Source organism: Pseudorca crassidens, chromosome 8, assembly GCF_039906515.1.
Source record: "Pseudorca crassidens isolate mPseCra1 chromosome 8, mPseCra1.hap1, whole genome shotgun sequence".
NCBI classification, from domain to species: domain Eukaryota; kingdom Metazoa; phylum Chordata; class Mammalia; order Artiodactyla; family Delphinidae; genus Pseudorca; species Pseudorca crassidens.
In genome coordinates this window covers 27,864,270-27,882,660 of record NC_090303.1, presented here as the reverse complement: position 1 = coordinate 27,882,660, position 18,391 = coordinate 27,864,270, and the positions used below count along the sequence as shown (strand labels likewise).

General features: G+C 37.2%; 1 protein-coding gene across 1 annotated transcript in view; it reads left to right on the top strand.

The window, feature by feature from the left end:
- Window positions 1–16,841, top strand: part of SEMA3E (semaphorin 3E) — a 266,959-nt gene extending 250,118 nt beyond the window's left edge. Inside the window, exon 17 of the mRNA XM_067746088.1 lies at window positions 12,300–16,841. Within this exon, the coding sequence (XP_067602189.1) occupies window positions 12,300–12,752 (453 nt within the window). The 3' untranslated portion in view covers window positions 12,753–16,841. The remainder of the gene's footprint in view (window positions 1–12,299) is intronic.
- Window positions 16,842–18,391: the final 1,550 nt, after the last annotated feature.

The window sequence follows — 18,391 nt, the reverse complement described above, 5'->3', positions numbered from 1 at the left end:
AATTTGCTCTCTGCGTTTTATAAAATGTACCATTTTATTCTTAAAAATGTATTTATAGATGAGCTCATTGAGACACAGAATGTTTCATCACTTTCCTGGTTACTCATAGCTAGTGAGGCAGATTCAAATCCAGGTCTCTTAGTTCTTTCTACTAACTCACTCCATCTTCTGAAATCAGAATTCTAAATACAGTCTCACATGCTCTGGGACAAGCATGGGGCAAAGGGAAAACTGTTCACTGCAGAAGTTCTGGAATTTGATTTCTGAAAAATGCTCCTGTTGTCAGATATATATATGTGTGTGTGTGTATATATATGTACATACATATGTATATATTTTTTTTTTCCATCAGAGTTTAGTGGAGCGTGCTGCCTCAGCTTTGTTGGCACTCTACCTCATTTTCTTGGGTTTTAACTAAAATAACGCTTTATTCATTTATTTGAAACTTATTTAGTGAGCATCTATTATGTCCTACTTTCGTAACACTTGTACTCTGGAGAACAGAGAAAGATAGCAATAATAATAATATGACTAAGTAAGAACATTCTTTAAAGTATCAGTTGATGGTAAGGAGAAAAATACAAGAGAGATTACTTGCAGGGAAAGGTTGCAATATTAAACGGGTGGTCATGGAAGGCCTTACTAAGAAGTTCACCAACAAAGTGACATTTGCAAATGACTCGACAGAGGTGAGGTAATAGGCCACGTAACAGTGTTGGATAATGGCTTTCTGGACAGTGAGAACAGCAGGTGCAAAGGCCCTGCTTCATCAGGAGGGCACCTGATATATTAGAAGAACATCAGAGTGGAGGGCCACATGGCTGGAGGAGACAGAGCAATGGGGAAACTAATAAACTGAGTCAAAAAGTGAGTTAAAGGGCCAGCTCATGCAGGGATTTGTAGGCCCTTATAAAGGGCTTTAGTTTTTGCTCTGAATTAAATAGAAAGCCATTGGGTAGTTTACAGGAGAGCTATGACATGGTCAAAATTCGGTTTTCAAAAGATGACTTTGGTTATTGTATCAAGACTGTAGCATGTGGGTGTGGAGATAAAGGTGGAAGCCGGGATGTTAGGGACATGCATCATCATGTTCAATGGCACAACATTAACTGTCAGTGTGCCCTTCACCTACGAAGTCAAAGGATGGGCAAGTGACCACCTCATACACATAAGAACAAGTGCTTCACATATATTCTTCAGTATTATTGAAAATTGTGAAGGCTGTTTAATATATTTAATATCTCAACTGGAAAGCATTTTCAACCTTCTGTTCTCCTCCCCAAGTGTCTAAAATTAGTGTTTTGAATTCAATAAATATTCATTCAGAGCCTACCTTAATAGGTGATGAAAAAATCATAGCCTTAGCCTTGTTGAAGCCTATAGGCTTACAGTGTATACAGTAATGTGAACAGATAGTTATAATATATTGTGTTCATTACAACGTAGTGTGAAACCATGGGAAAAGAAAATTGTCTCAACCGACAGGTCAGCTGTGGACGTGGCACTATGGACACTTAGGAAAAAATCCAAGGCAGAGGTGACATTTGAGCTGTGTTTTAATGGGTAAATAGAAGCCAACTAGCGGAAAGAGTGGTGTAATCATATGTGCTGGAGATGACAAACAATACGGTCATTGTAGATCTGTGGAGGACATGAGGGTGCAAAAATGAACCATTTCACTTTATCTATAAGCCAATGAGAATGCCTTAGACAAACTGTTTAGACACATTACTCTAGAAACTGGCTTACCAACTTGGAGGATAGGCAAGCTGACAAGGAGACCATTTAAGAAGGTATTTCAATGGTCAAATGAAAGAGTTTTGATCAAACTAAACAGTGCTTGTAGGAAGGGAGAAGACAGATTTTAATTTTTATGAGATAACATTGAGTGCATTTGATATTTGAGATAAAAGAGAAATGATCAGAAGTGATTCATATGTTCCCGGTTTGGGTGTTTGTGTGGTTGATGGTGCAGTGATGTGATTCCAAGAATACAGGGAGAAGAGGAAGAGTTTGATTTGGGCCATATTGAATTGGGGCTCCAGTAAAGCATGCGGACAGAGCTGTCCTTCTGGTATATGCATGCCTGGAATATAAAGCCCAAAGGAAAGCTTTGGAATGGCAAGAGATGTGTGAGAGACATTCGCAAAGAGGCGTTAAATTCATGGAGATAATAAAAGTAAGAATAATACAGCAAGCATCTATACTTAAATATGGCTTACTGTGTGCCAGGCACTGTCCTATGAATGTTACCTATAGTACTACTTTTAATCATTGCAACAGCCTTATGAAATAGATAGAATTATTGTCCCCACTTTATAGATAAAGAAACTGAAGCACAGAGATGGAGTTACTTGCATAATATCACATAGCTTGTGAATTTGAGCCAGATATTCTGGTTTTAACCCTAGGCCCTTAGTTACACTGCAGTGGTGCCTCTAACTGCCATAGCCTGCCTTGGAGGCTTGGGGTAAATAAGAAGCATTGTGAGCTAAAGCTAGAAGCAAGGGGAAAACGCACATATCAGGAAAAAATAGGAGAAGAAAAAACGCTAAAAGTTGAAGAGTAAAATCGTTAGGGAAACAAGTCATCATTGTAGGTAACATTCATTTAGTGCTTACTGTGTGCCCTGTACTGTGCTAAGTGCTTCATGTGTAGTAACTTTTTTAAAACTTACAACATTTCTCTGCAGTGGTTAGTATTATGATGTGCATTACAGAGATAAAATTAAGTAACTGGTGTAAAGTACGCAAACGGTAAGTACCACTAGAGTAGTATAGCTTGAGGAAGTAGAGATGGTGCAGATGGGGATGTGGTATCGTAGAACTCAGAGAAAAGGAATTGGATAAGGACAAAGTAACAAACAGCACCCGCTGAAGAAGTCAAACAAATAAGTGCCCAGGCTCTAGTGCAAACATTCAGTAGAATGGTTAAGCCAGGAGCCAGCTAGCAACAGGTGACGTGACGTTGATGCTCGGGGCTGTGTGGGATTAGAAACAGTTCGTATCATGTTCTCGACCTAAAGGTTTAGGTGAGAAGTTTGAGAGAGGTCAACAGTAGGAGACGACAATTGAAAGAACTTCTGCTTTGCTTTTTTGGCTTAAGAAAAACAGTGACTTGGTCATGGTTAGAGGTTGAAGGGAAGTAGCCATGAAGAAGAAAATGTGCAGTTAATTGATGGAGCAAGATGAAGAGTATGGGAGAGAATATCATTGCAGAAGTGACAGGGTGGATTCTAAGAAGGAACGGGAAGAACCCTCGTTCTCTGAACTGAGGAGAAAAGAAAAGAAAGATTTTATATATGTGGATAAGTGTAAGTTCATTTACAGAATCCTAGTTTAGCTGTTCCATAGGCCTTCTATAATTGTTTAAATTAGGTGGCCGTATATATTTCTACATATAATTTGAATTTGGAATACAGCTCAAATCTTCCTTTTATGAAGGAGGTATAAAGTATGTTTGTGTGATTGCGAAGGACAGAACTGTTAGAAACACAACTAAATCACCCCAAAATGATATACCCTGGTTTATGAAGTCTCAATTTCTGCAGCTTGATGTATTTGAATTTACAAACCTCCAAAATAATTGCAAAACTTCAATTCTGAGTAACATCCCGAAGGAAAGGCATCCCTACTTGTTAAGGCATGTGGTTGGAAAATTGCATTATTTCTCTGTGTATTTCTCTTTCTCTAAAATGCATGAGCACTGTATTTTAAAACTAAGTAATTGAGGGACTTCCCTGGCAGTCCAGTGGTTAAGACTGCCTTCCAATGCAGGGGGTACGGGTTCAATCCCTGGGCAGGGAGCTAAGATCCCACATGCCAGGGCCAAAAAACCAAAACGTGAAATAGAGGCAATATTGTAACAAATTCAATAAAGACTTTAAAAATGGTGCACATCAAAAAAAAAAAATCTTAAAAAAATTTTTTTAATGAAATAAAACTAATTGAGGAAAAATTGAAATATGCATTGATTTGCTTAGATTTAAATATTTATTAGTTCACTGTGTGTAATTTTCACTTATCATGACAAAGAAAGCCGTAGTTTCTTCAAGCTACTCAGATTAGTGTAACTGCTCACGTTAATATGATCCTCATTTTGAATGTTTTAAGTTTGGAGTATATTATTTTTAAGCTGAACATAGAATAGTCTTTGGAACCTTGACAATAATTTAAAACAGAAGTTGGTGAAGTACAACCTGCGGGCCAAATCTGGCCCTCAGCCTCGTTTATAAATAAAATTTTATTTGAAAACTGCCACACTCACTTGTTTACCTGGTGTCTGTGATTGTTTTCATGCTACAGCTGCAAGGTTGAGTAGTTATAACAGAGACCATAGGACATATGAAGCCCCAAATCTTTATAGCCCTTTACAGGAAGTGCATTGACCTCTGATTAAAGAGCTCAAAATGAAAACGTATACAAGTAACGTCTTATTAAGTACCTCGTACTTTGGACAAAATATCTTTTCATGAAAAACCAAGCCCTCATTTTGTGCTGAGCACTATAATTTCATTGGAATGAGTTTTCAGCAAAACCAAACAAAATGAATATTTTCTTGGAATGTGCTCTTTGGGATTTGATTCTTTACTGACAAAACCAATGTGCATCCCAAAGACGCTGTAAACAAGTTTGGGTTCTAGGAAGGAGTTCATAAATCCCCAGTGGGGAAGTTTCAGAGCAATCCCAAAATGCGTAAAATATTCTTCATGCCCATGCCAAAGTGGTATAAGGCAAGCCAGTAAGCTGCTGGTCCATAAGACCATCATCATAATTTATCCCTTGGTAAGCATGGAAGATTTATTTCCCCCTTGATCTTTGTTGATCCTTTCCATTGGGGATCCTCTACTTAAGGGAAACTATTTTTGTGTGTTTGTGGGTCTTAAAAATAAAGTATCAATTTTATGCACTGTATAGACTGCTTAAGTAATGCTCAGATGTGCATGTTTATTATAGAAAATTCAAGAGAGGATGTAAGTTGACAGCAAAACTCCAAAACTTCAATTTGACTTTACTCTCTCAATTCTTTTTTAACTCTCTACCAAAAATTTGTCACTTCTTAACTTCGTCTTCAGACCACCTACTGAGTAGGATAAATTCATCAAAGTTATTTAAATATTGTTGAGAAATCTAAGAGGCATAGTTAACTTATCAGTCAGCAGTTCCTTCTAGATAACTTAGAGTTCATTGCATCTATGCTAAATTGGTACAGTCTCCATGAAAGCATAATTTTATTGATGATTCAATGCATTACGGAGACAGCTTCTCTTGTAAAAACAAAAGAAAGAAAAGTGGAGTACACAGATTACATCTTTTAATGTTGCAGTTGCATTATGTAGTCAAAACTCGGAAACTTTTGAAGCAAAATTTTATCTTCATTGTACCATCTTGTTGGCTAGAGGACTCATGTTTTCTTGACCTTCACCAGTGCTAGCTAATCCATGACAGGGATCAGTGACAGCCCTAAGTTTACATTTCTGTCTTTATTTACATGTTTTGAAAGCATCAGATTTGTTTCACGTGAATATTATTTCTTTGTTTTTCTTGTTATCATAACATTAAAGTATGTGAACTCTTTGCCTCGTTTGAAACATCTGTTTAGTAGTTTTGATGTTTCTACTTCAGTCTGTTAAAAAATGTTCTCATTTTTTCTAAACTAACAACTATTTACAGGTAAATATTCAAAACTTACATTTTTGAACCTTGACAGGCATGTTTTTATAATGTCATATGCCTCGTATTTTAGTTCTGGAGTAATTAGCAATATAGCTTATTAATTTCATTTTTTCCATTGCAATGGTGAAGACAGTTTCTATTGTATGAAGGGAAAATATAAAGCAGCTATGTGATCATAAGAATGGATCTAGAGTTTCAGGTAGAACTGTCTTCTGTTAATTTTCCAAGAGAATGCTGAACACCTTTGAAAATTAAACATATATCTTTCTAGATCTATGGAATCAGATCACGATCTGTTTAATCCCATTGAGACCAGTCTGACTGTGGACATCTGATTAAACGAAGTAACATGGTAATGCAGAAAGTAACTTTAAAAGTATATTTTAGAGACACTTGGATCTCAGAATTTATCATACTTTCCTCTTTCCTTTGGTCACTAGGAAATTTAGTTTGGAATTTATACTCCAATTAGAGTAGCTGTTCAGTGCCTTATGGTATGCAGTTTTGTGTTCAAACATTATCTTTACTTTCATCCTCTGTCCTCTTATTCCCTTCATCCTGATCATCCTGATATTCTTTTTTATTTTTTTATTTTATTTATTTTGCTGCATCAGGTCCTAGTCGCGGCATGTGGGATCCTTCGCTGTGGCGCATGGGCTCTTTGTTGCGGTGCACGGACTTCTCTAGTTGCGGCATGTGGGCTTCTTTCTAGTTGTGGCTTGCAGGCTCCAGAGCGCGCGGGCTCAGTAGTTGCGGCACGCAGGCTCTCTAATTGTGGCATGCAGGCTCTAGAGCACACGGGCTCAGTAGTTGCAGCACGTGGGCTTAGTTGCCCCACAGCATGTGGGATCTTAGTTCCCTGACCAGGGATAGAACGCACATCCCCTGCATTGGAAGGCGGATTCTTAACCACTGGACCACCGGGGAAGTCCCCTGATATTCTTATCTATAGAAATTTTCAACAAAACATTACTTTTAAACTGCTGTTTGCTTATTTTCAAACAATATTTCTAAAAGTATATAATTATAGTATACTAGAGGATGAACAGATCTTACAGACAATTTAGTTTATTGTTTTCCAAACCAGGATGATCACTATGAACATTTGGGGTTTATTTTATTTTTTATTTATTTTATTTTTTTATTTTTACATCTTTATTGGAGTATAATTGGTTTACAATGGTGTGTTAGTTTCTGCTTTATAACAAAGTGAATCAGTTATACATATATATATGTTCTCATATCTCTTCCCTGTTGCGTCTCCCTCCCTCCCACCCTCCCTATCTCACCCCTACATTTGGAGTTTTTGTTGGTTTGTTTGGTTTGCTTTTTGGTTCTTATTTTTTACTTCAGTTGCATAATTTAATTATACTGCTTAGTTTATGGCACATTGTCATGATCAGTCCACACAAATGTCCTCTCTTGTTTGACTTTATTTTTCCTAGACCACCTTTCTCCATTTTCATCCTTGCTTCCCCATGTACATCCACTGTAATGATTGGGATAAGTCCAGTACTACATTTGTATACTGAACAAGTATGTAACATTTTTAGTGTACATGAGCTGAGAAAATAAATGTATTGTGTTATAACCCTTATTCTGCTTCTGCTTTTTAAAACTCAGCACTATGTTTGTATGGTTTATCACCGTTGCTTTGTGTGTCTCTGTTTCATTGTTTCTGAAGGCTGCTCATCCCATCGCGTGTATTCACTGCTCCTAATTGATCCATTCCCCTATGAGTGGACCAAGAGTGTTGTTAATTCTCACTACCATATCTTTGTTTTTTTGTTTTTTGTTTTTTTTTTTGTGATACGCGGGCCTCTCACTGTTGTGGTCCCTCCCGTTGCGGAGCACAGGCTCCAGACGCGCAGGCTCAGCGGCCATGGCTCACGGGCCTAGCCACTCCGCGGCATGTGGGATCTTCCCGGACCGGGGCACGAACCCGTGTCCCCTGCATCGGCAGGTGGACTCCCAACCACTGCGCCACCAGGGAAGCCCTCACTACCATATCTTTAATGATCATCTCTGCAGGTAACCCCTTATAGATCTGAGTGAAAATTTCTAAATTATTATCTGTCAACATCTTTCATTTCTGTAAGTATTGCCAGCTTGCTTTGCAGAATTTCTGCACCATCTGCACTCTCAAAGCAGTTCATGTGGGTTCCCATTTCCCTATATCCTCACCTATATTTGGTATTTTCTATTTTTTGCCTTTCTTCTGGGTATAATGTAGTATTTCGTTTAAATTTGCGTTCCTAAAATTACTAGTAAGGTTGAACATTAACTTTGCATACTTATTAAACATTTGGGTTTCTCCTCTGAATTGCCTATTTATATGCTTTTTCCATTCCATCTTTTATTTCTCTTTGTTGACTTTCAAGAATTCTTTGCATCGTCTGTGTATATTAATCCATTCTTGAATATAAATACTCCAAACTTCTTTGATATAGTTGATATTTTGAATACATTTTTCACAGTATAGAGTTCTTATTTATGATAAGTTTCTTCTCAGCATCTTCTTGTGTTAGATTTACGTTTTCTCCAGTTGGATCTTTAATCTGAAGTAAATACAGCTTTACTTGTTCTCTGTATAGTGTGGTAGGTTTCCCCAAATGAGCTATTAAGTAATTCATCCTGTCTCTCTTGGGGAATCATCTCTGTCATATAGCAAGTTCACATTGGAAAGTGTTTTTAATAAAAGGAAATTTTTATTTTTATACTGTAATATATGATACATTTTCTGTAAGTCAAACACATTTTTTTTTATTGAAAGAAGGCCAGATAAACAAATGTATAAAATTGTTCGTCTTTATTTCTTTACTAAAACTGATTTCATTGTTAAATATATTCTGAACTAACCAATTCAAGGCCTGTGTCTGTCCATTTCCTATAAAAAGTGTGGAACCGTATCATATGGTTGATACACATGGACATCACTGCTTCTTCCTGACTAGCTACCAGATGTGCAGGGTTCTTTGTTCAATTACTTTTTTTATTTGACATTATGAAACATACTGAATCAATCTTTATAGCTAAAAATATTAATACCATTTTCAGTAAGAAATTTTGTTTTTATTGATTGCCTATAAGAATATTTGATAAAGTGATGTATTATGTACCATCTTCTTTTTTTTATATAAATTTATTTCTTTTTTGGCTGTGTTGGGTCTTCGCCACTGTGCGCGGACTTTCTCTAGTTGCGGCGAGCGGGGGCCACTCTTCATTGTGGTGCGCGGGCCTCTCATTGCAGTGGCCTCTCCTGCTGCGGAGCACAGGCTCTAGGTGCGTGGGCTTCAGCAGTTGCAGCACGTGGGCTCAGTAGCTGTGGCTCGCGGGCTCCAGAGCGCAGGCTCAGCAGTTGTGGCACACGGGCTCAGTTGCTCCACGGCATATGGGATCTTCCCTGGCCAGGGCTCGAACCCATGTCTCCTGCATTGGCAGGAGGATTCTTAACCACTGCGTCACCAGGGAAGTCCCTGTACCATTTTCTTGACCAGGGAAATCTAGTCTGCAGACAGAACAGCTGAATGAAAACAATTCTGTAAAAAGGATTTGATGTTGAAGATATCCATGTTAACAAAAGGGGAAAGATTAAATTGTGGAAAGAATTCAAATCCAAATTTCTAAGTCATTTTTTATTTTTAGGCATATTTTTATCATAGGCCATGGAAGATATATTTAACTTTCAAAGCAGTTTAACCTTCATAGTGTACAGCTGTCCAGACTCAAGAGTTAAAACATCTTTTCCTAAATTTATGACTCACTGTAACCAGGAGGGGAGACCAAAATTCCAAGACAGGCACTATCTATAACATGCAAATAAATGATGTAGGACAATTCTCATTGTAATTGTCGTGCTTCCACATTTTTGAACCAGTCTGGACTTTATCTATACACAGTGCAGTTTCTCAAACTTGGGTTTCTGATTATGAAAGAAACACCTGCTTTTTATACCAGACTTCTAAACAGAAAACAAAAAACAAGAAACTACTTCTCATCCAGTGATGAAAGGTTTGTATTTATTTCTATTTTTGCTTTATTTCAAAACACTTTCATAGACTGCTTGCTCTATGCCAGAAACTAGGCTAGGTGACTTTCGTGTTTTCTCATGTATTATTCACTCTCACAGGAGGTATAGTAGGGAGAGATCAAAGGATCATATTCGTGATGATGTTTGTATGCAGATTCTTTTCAGGGGAAGACAGTGTCCTGGAACTGTTTTTTCTATGTATCTGTGGAGCACAGACCTCTTCTTTCATTAGTTAGTAACTGCTCCTGAAATCATGCTTGTTTCCTCTCTATCCAAGTCATTATTGAACTTACCTAGAAAAAGTGAATGACTTTTGGATGTATCTTTACGGGTATACCCCATTGTTTTGCATGTTTGTGCACTATGAACTAATTAGTATGTTCTCATTTTTCAGTGTGTTCTGAGCACTCACTGTGGAATATTCAGAGTGATTAGGAGATAGAGCTTTGCCATTATGAAACTTAGTATATGGTTCAAGAGATAAAAATTGTATGGAAAAATAATTTGAAGAGGAATAAAAATACCAACTTATGTACTACAGATGTGAATGCTATTGAGTTACAGAAAGAAACAAAAGATTTTTGTGGGCTGTAAAGAAAGTATTCATTTAAGAAGGGGAAATTTAAGCCTAGAAGGAATTTTTTTAAGTAATGGATGGGTGGAGTTCCCAACAACAGAAAGGAGTTCAACTAATGGAAAGAAAGACTAAGACCAGAATAAGACCTGGAAGTGCGAAGTAAGGGGAGAGCTCAGGGGCCAAGAGCAGTGGCAGTTGTGCGGAGGAAGGTTTGATTCTAGTATTGTATAGGTTCCCCCCACCACCTGCCCTTAAAAGTAAAACATTTTCTTGGGCTGCCATCATCACTTACAATGTTTATTAAATATTCACAAGACTGAAACCAGAAGTGCATTCTTTATGCTCATAGCTTTTATTCAAATATAGAATGAAAATAAATTTACAAATAAATATATGCATCATTTAAATGTTTATTTAATGTGATGGCTTTTTTTCGCTGAAATAAGGTATCTCCGTGAACATATTTTGGAATACAGACTACCACATACGTGTGTGTACGTGTGTGTGTAAAACATCTATCCACAGCACCTTGTGCCATATGATGACGCAGTCCCCACACACGTTGTTCAAGTGACCTCAAAACTTTTTACGTACATTAGTACGTAGAGTTGTTGTTTGGTTTTCATATGGCTGGAATGTATCAGTAACATATTAAATTTACCTTTGTTCTCAGCAGCTGGAAACTATTCAAGCTTTAAAAATGGTTCAGAATAAACACAAAGACTCACAATGAGGTTGATCTTCCACACGATCCCAAATAGAGTTTATTAATTTATATTGATTATCATGAAAATAAACACATTAAGAAATCCTTCTAGAAAATTCATTCATCTCCAGAAGTGTTCCTCTTCCACCAACCCTAGTGAGAAACACCACATTAAGCTGCTTTGGGATAGACAATCAGAAAGGCAGAATCTGGTTCCTTGAGCAATGCTCACCTGCTCAGAGGAGCAATAGAGTCTGAATAAGTTCTCAATTAGGAGCATGAAGAAAAGGAGTGGACTTTGAAGAGTAAAATAGCTCCCATATGTTGACATAAAGGAGAAAGATACCAGGTAAAAGAAAACTTATTACAGGACTGTTGTTATGTATTTGCAGGTAATGTCGCAGGCTCGGGTGTACAAAGGTTAACAGGTGAAATGATGGTATTAAGGGAAGGAGATACTTTGACATTGGGTGTGAAGGAGGCCTGAAGAAATGACATTTGGTTCAGCCTTTCGGGCTGAGAAGGAACCAGCCGTATGGGAGTCCCTCTAGGTCCTGAAACAGAATGAAGTTGGGCATGAAAGCAGGAACAGAAAGAAGAAGGATTTGGGGGAGACTGCCATGAGATAAGGTCAAAGAAACAGTCATGAAATACGTAGCAAAAAACAGTGAAATGGAATGGATGGATTTTTGGGGGTTTTTTTTCGGTAAGGAGAGAGAGTATAGGTATCCCAGCTCTCTCAACACAGGTCCTTGTAGGTACATTGAGCATTATGATCTGGGAAACATAAGAACCCCTGAACTAATAATGTGAGAAATGGCATTTGTTCTGGCATTACAAAGGAAATTAAATTTGACAAATCTTCATTTCACTCAAACTTTGAGTGCTCTGCTGAACTGGGAGAAAGCTCTCTCAGTTTGCTCTTAACAATACTGATGTAAATTGACCTCAAAGTCATTGATATGAAGTGATCTCAATATAAATAAGTTCAGGACACACACACACATACCTGATGTAATTACCTCTTTCTCATATATATTTATACTATATTTATATATAGTATAACAATATAAATGTAATATAAAAGAAATATATGTATTAAAATATGAATTATAAATAAAATACATCATTTATATACATTTATATAGTTAATATACTCATATAATAGGTATATAATTATATATATGATTTTTAGGATTTCATCATACGATAACAAAAATGAAAGAATTCTAGATAGTGGAAAGGGTTATACGTTGGCGTTCTTTTGTCCTGGGTAATACTTCAGTGCCGTTGATTTTCTTGTTCTTGCAGGTGAAGACAGATGACAGAATGGTTAAGATGGACCTCGGTTTACTCTTCCTGAGGGTACGCAAAGTGGATGCTGGGACCTATTTTTGCCAGACAGTAGAACATAGTTTCGTCCATACAGTCCGTAAAATCACCCTGGAGGTTGTGGAAGAGGAGAGAGTGGAGGAAATGTTTACCAAAGACTACGAAGAGGACGGGCCTCACAAGACACCTTGTCCTGTTCAGAGCAGCATCCCACATGGAACCAAACCCTGGTACAAGGAATTCTTGCAGCTGATTGGTTATAGCAACTTCCAGAGAGTAGAAGAATACTGTGAAAAGGTATGGTGCACGGATAAAAAGAGAAAAAAGCTTAAAATGTCCCCTTCCAAGTGGAAGTATGCCAACCCACAGGAAAAAAAGCTCCGTCCCAGAGCAGAGCATTACCGCCTGCCTAGGCATGTGCTGGACTCCTGATGGGGCGAAACCAGCTGCTGGCTTCTGAAGAATATATATTTAGAAACCAAAAAAAAAAAGAGAAAGAGAAACCATCCACCTTCTTTGCATTACTTAAAAGAGATTTCTGTAATACAGAAAGGACTATAAAGGTGTTATGATAAATTATTCTATATACTCATTTGACTGGTTGAACCTTACATAAAATTACCTAATTTTTTAAAAACGTTATTGCTTGATGATTTCACATTATATTTATCAAAAGGTGACCATAGCTGTAGCTTTGAGTACTTGTCTGCTTTTCCATGGCAATTATTATTTTACCCTGGGAAGACTTAAGATTATTGCAATATTGCTGAAAAATTAGAGATTTTCATAATCATGGCAAAAATATACGTTTTGATCCTTCTGAATTTTGCCTTTCCACCACGATGTAAAATATATAGAATATCAGATACTTTAACATTCTCATGTGAACCGTCTGTAGTCTTTAAGAATTATTGTGTTAGTGTTGTCTAAGCCATGAGCTTTATGAAGCGGGTGTGTTGTAATTATCGTAAACCATGAAGGAAAAATTGTGGTCACCTCGAGGCTTGTGCTTTTCATAAAACATTCATTAAACCACATTCACAATAGTCCTGTTTCAGGATGAAAACACATTCTTTCAATTTCACTCCAGTGCAGAAAGAAGAAAGTCAAGGTAACTACTCAGAAAAACAGCAAAACATGTCAGAACAGCTGGAGTGACAGACTCTAACTGAAAACATTTTTGCTGCCCTCTTGTGGTAGAAAAGGTATATTCTCTTTTTTTTTTTTAATTCTATGGATTGTGCAGTAAAGATCTGAAACCAGTTTCTCAGTAACTGTATCTAGCTCATTTTCAGAAAAAAAACTAAGTGGAGTAAAAATGTGTTAATACTTATATCATGTTTTAAAGTGGAGATAATATGTTTATTATTACCTCACAAGCCCAAAATGAAGATACTACGGCACTGAAGCTCTATTAAAACTTAAATTTTATGCCTTTTAAATAGTCTTCCGTGAAATCTAAAAGATATTCCAGAAACATGTTTTATTATTTAAAAATAAGTAAAGCATTCTGCTCTCAGATACCAAAATTTCCTTTCAATTTTATATTAACAAATAGGAAAATTGTTTCATGAGGTTCACTTAACTACTGAGATGTTTAGAGCACCTTAACTTTTTTCTTATAAATCTTATCCGAAGTTTTTGTTTTTGAGAATGCTTATTTCCTGAAGTTTTTTCTTCTATTTAGCCATTAACTTTCTAAAATATGAAATTCTGAGAGTTTTCATTTAACCACAAACTAAAAGCAAGTGAATTACACATGAAAACAGTTATGAATATTTAAATGTTCATTTTGAATAACGTTCATTTCAGTTTTCAAAATTAGCTTATAGGCTATACATTTAAGAAAGTTAAAGTGTTGATAACTTGTGATGGTTTGCAATTTCATTCAAACATTAACAAATTTAAGAAAGTTTGGAAAGTTCATTCAATAAGCTACCAGGCTCCAAAAGTCCTAAAGGAAACAAATATATCAGAAGTTAACATTCTCTGAAACATGCAGTTGTTATTTACCTAGAAATCCACTGGAGGTCATTGCTGCCCACCAATATTAACCGAAAACTGTATATGTTTCAATAAAAGCCTGCCCAACGTGGAGAAATAGAACCATAACCACAAATCACAGGGAGGGTCCTTAGCCAACTTTATGTCTGAAATATTCAAAGTGAACAGATAAGGCAAAGCATAATTGAAAATATTCTTCCATTAACACAAGAGAAGGGAAAGTAGGATTTTCTCCTGTATTCAAAATTTTTTAAAAATAAGGCAGTTGCCGTATAAGTAGTTATCACTTTAAATAACACACACAAGCAGTTAATAATAATGATAGCAGTGACGTCAATTGTGAGCTAAAATATTTGGTAACTGAAGAGAGAAGACTAAGGAAAATAACTTTTCTGTGACGTAAGTCTTAAGAATAAATGGTCCTACAAGCTGTTCAACTAAAATGAGATGACTATTTTAACAAGAAAAAGAAAGAAGCTTTTTAAAATGCTAACTTGAAAGAAGCCTGATAAGAAAATTTTGAGGACACAAGTTCACAGTTTAGGGAGAGCACTAAATTTCATACACACTTATTTTTCTGTTTTCTCAGTTTCTGTCTCTCTCTCTGTCTCTCTCTCTGTCTCTCTGCCGCCGGCTCCTCCCTCCTCTTTTCTCCCCCCATACGTGAGTGCAGGTACACAATCTCACACGCACACACACATCATGACATACTTTAAGAGGAATCTCCATTGCCCTCTCAAAAGACAAACCAACAACCTATGCTGTCCTGTCCTTCTTGAGAATCTGAAACATACCACAAAAACATATTTGCAATCTTTTGTTCTGTCTGGCATTAGAAATCAAATTTAGAATCTCCTTTGCGACATGCCCAAGCTTGGAAAATCACAGGTGAATTGATCCTTTTTATCCCCTTTTTCTTGAACTCAGGAAGGGCACATACTTAGTCACCTGCCTTGACACCAGCACATTTTTGCCAGACCCCGTGCCCTCTGGGAACACACAGCTGAGAAAGAATCGTAACCCATAACTACCCATCCTAGATTCAAAGGGACACCTCCCTGTGGGGTCAGTCTCCTGCTTCTTCAGCTGTCTTCTGTGTTATTCTCTGGGAAGGGAGAGGACCTGTGAATAGAATGAGTTTGGCATAGGACAATGTGCACCTCTGTTTTCAGTTTTGTGTCACCCATTGAGCTAGAGGTGGAGATTTGTAAACTAGAAGGATTACAACTTGAATGGATCTTACTTTATGATTTGTAACGTCTCTTCCACATCTAGCCTTCTCCATTGCTAATGTTTTCTTTTGTGGTTATTACTGAATATTTCAGTGCAAAGCTATCAACTTGGAGAAACAGGATTTAAAAATAGTAATAAACACTCATAAGAGCTCTAGCAAAAAGGGAGCAGAAAGTCTTTGCCTGCTTAGTAAGTGGCAATTCCATATATATTTTAGAGTTTTTTCCTTCCTAAAGTTAGTTAAATACTTAGGATGTTTTTAATCAAGTGTGTAATATTCGCTATAGGGTGTAGGGTTTTGTAAATCTTCATAGTTATTATGAACATTTGTAAAATTTGTAAATTACAGTAAATCGTTTTGAGTGTTAGTGGTAAGCATGAAACAAACACAGAAGCTGTTGTCCTTGAAATGAATTGTCTTCAGCCTGACTGATGTATTAAAAATATCACTTAGCGGGCTTCCCTGGTGGCGCAGTGGTTGAGAGTCCGCCTGCCGATGCAGGGGAGACGGATTCGTGTCCCGGTCCGGGAAGATCCCACATGCCGCGGAGAGGCTGGGCCCGTGAGCCATGGCCGCTGAGCCTGCGCGTCCGGAGCCTGTGCTCCGCAACGGGAGAGGCCACAGCAGTGAGAGGCCTGCGTACCGCAAAAATAAATAAATAAATAAATAAATAATCTTTACGAAAAATATCACTTAGCATTGTATAGGTATTTGAGATCCCAGGAGAAAGTGCCACAGTCATGATGCCTGTAAGGAGTTGCTGTTATTTTTCTTAGAGCAAAGTTTCACATTGAGATACTTCTTCAAAAGCAGTGCTCATTTTTCAGGCCAACAACTGTTGCATTTGAATCAGATATAAATAATAGATTTTTCAGAAACACTTTCGATTGTAGTATGTTATGTAACCTGGTACGTTTATTTTATTTTTGTTGGGAAGATAGCGTTATCTTTTTGGCTTTCATTATAAACTCAGTGTGTTCTGTTTGTGTCTAACTGGCTTAGTTACAAGCTAGAGGACTGTATTGGGGTATTTCTGTCTGTATGGCTTCCTTTTATTTGCTTGCCTGTGTCCATCACAGCATGTGCCGTATTGTTTCTTCTTACTGATGATAAGCCATGAGACTTATTACCATCTGGTGGCGAGCTCCAAAGACCATAGACAATGGGTCTCTTTGACTGTTGCATGAATCTGCCACTGTACACTGCAGAATTTGTACCATTATGTATAATTTCTATTTAGTTCAACTTAGAGGATAAAGAAATAAATATTTGTAAACCCTTGAGTGCTGTCCGAGGAGTGTTTTCTCACTTTTTGGCAGTTGAAGCCCAGTTTCATAACATGTCAAGCTGAACGTAAACATACAATGTTAGACAAGCACTGATTTTTAAGAAGTTAGAAAAGAATTCAGTTCTCTTCCATTTCAAATGTGTAAGTCAACTTTCTTAAGAAGGAGAGCTCGTTCATGTCAATACCTTGCAGCGGTTGGATTTGTTTATGTCACATCATGTTTCTAGGACCAGCGTCCAGAAATCCCTTTCAAAGCTGCATCATCCAGGTAAGAGATACGGAAAATGAATGCCTTTAAAATGGTAACTAATAGGGTGTTTACGATTTTTACAAGCCTCGACTGGTGTCTAAATTGCTGTTTTCTCTGCTATTTTTTATAGGAACTTGGGGAGGTCATTTGAATGAGATTTAGTGTTAAATGACTCCTTCTTTGGGGAGTTTTGTTTTCAAGGCCAATTTTATTGTATCGGTAAGTAGTTCCGATGTTTTAAAGGAAGATGTTGGCAGCAACCTAGGACATGTTTCTGGCAGCTTTGTGATATGACAGTGCCATTACTGCTTATACATGTTTCACACTTGCATTTATTTATAATACAGGGCCTACTTTTAGTGTAGTATTTGATGAACCCATTGAAACTGCTTTTTAGATCCATACTCAGTCATTAGTCGAGGAAAAGTAGAGAAACATTTGTGGGGATTAGAAATCGCTTACCTATTATTCAAAGGGAACAAAAGTCTGCACCCCTTTTTATTCAGAACTATGAGCCAGGCAGTGGATGGTTGCTTAATAATGCCATTAGGTTATGTAGATCAATAAAAATTGAATTATATTTGTTCTCAGAAGATGTTTTCATTGGAAAAATTCCAAATCTTCATTTTACCTTATGCACTGAGACACTCAACAAGAGTGTAGCTTTAAAAATTTTTTTTCAAGTGTTTTGAGTGTTGTGAAAAGTACTTCTAATTGTGAATCTTGGGACTTCTGGTCAGGATGGCATTGAACAGCCACGCTTTGATTCAGAGGAGCTGCAGTGAGGTAGCAATGATAGTGCATAAAAAGAAAAAATAATTTAACAAAAAAAAGAAAGAGACAAGTCACAGCAAGAAGGTGGTCACCTGCAAGACAGGAAGAGGGCTCTCACCAGGACTGAAGTGGCCAGTCCCCTGATCTTGGACTACCCAGCCACCAGCACTGTGAGAAATAAAATTAATTGTCTGATGTGCAAGTCACCCAGTCTATGGTTGTTTTTTTTACAGCAGCCTGAGCAGACTAATACACAATGAAAGCACAGAGAAGGCAGAGACATTAAGGAATAAACAGAAACATGCAAAATGAGCCTAGAAACAAATATTCCAAGACATTTCAAAATACCTGAAGTTAAGTGAAAAGCGATATCTGGAAAAAGTGATGAGAAGTGGCCTCTCAACCATGACTGTCGGCTTAGAGCAATCAGGTTAGGGCATTCAGAAAGAGTTTCCATATTGTAGGAGGTCTCTTTTTGGCTCAGAATAGGTTTGGGGGGAAGGGAAAGACAAAATTATAAG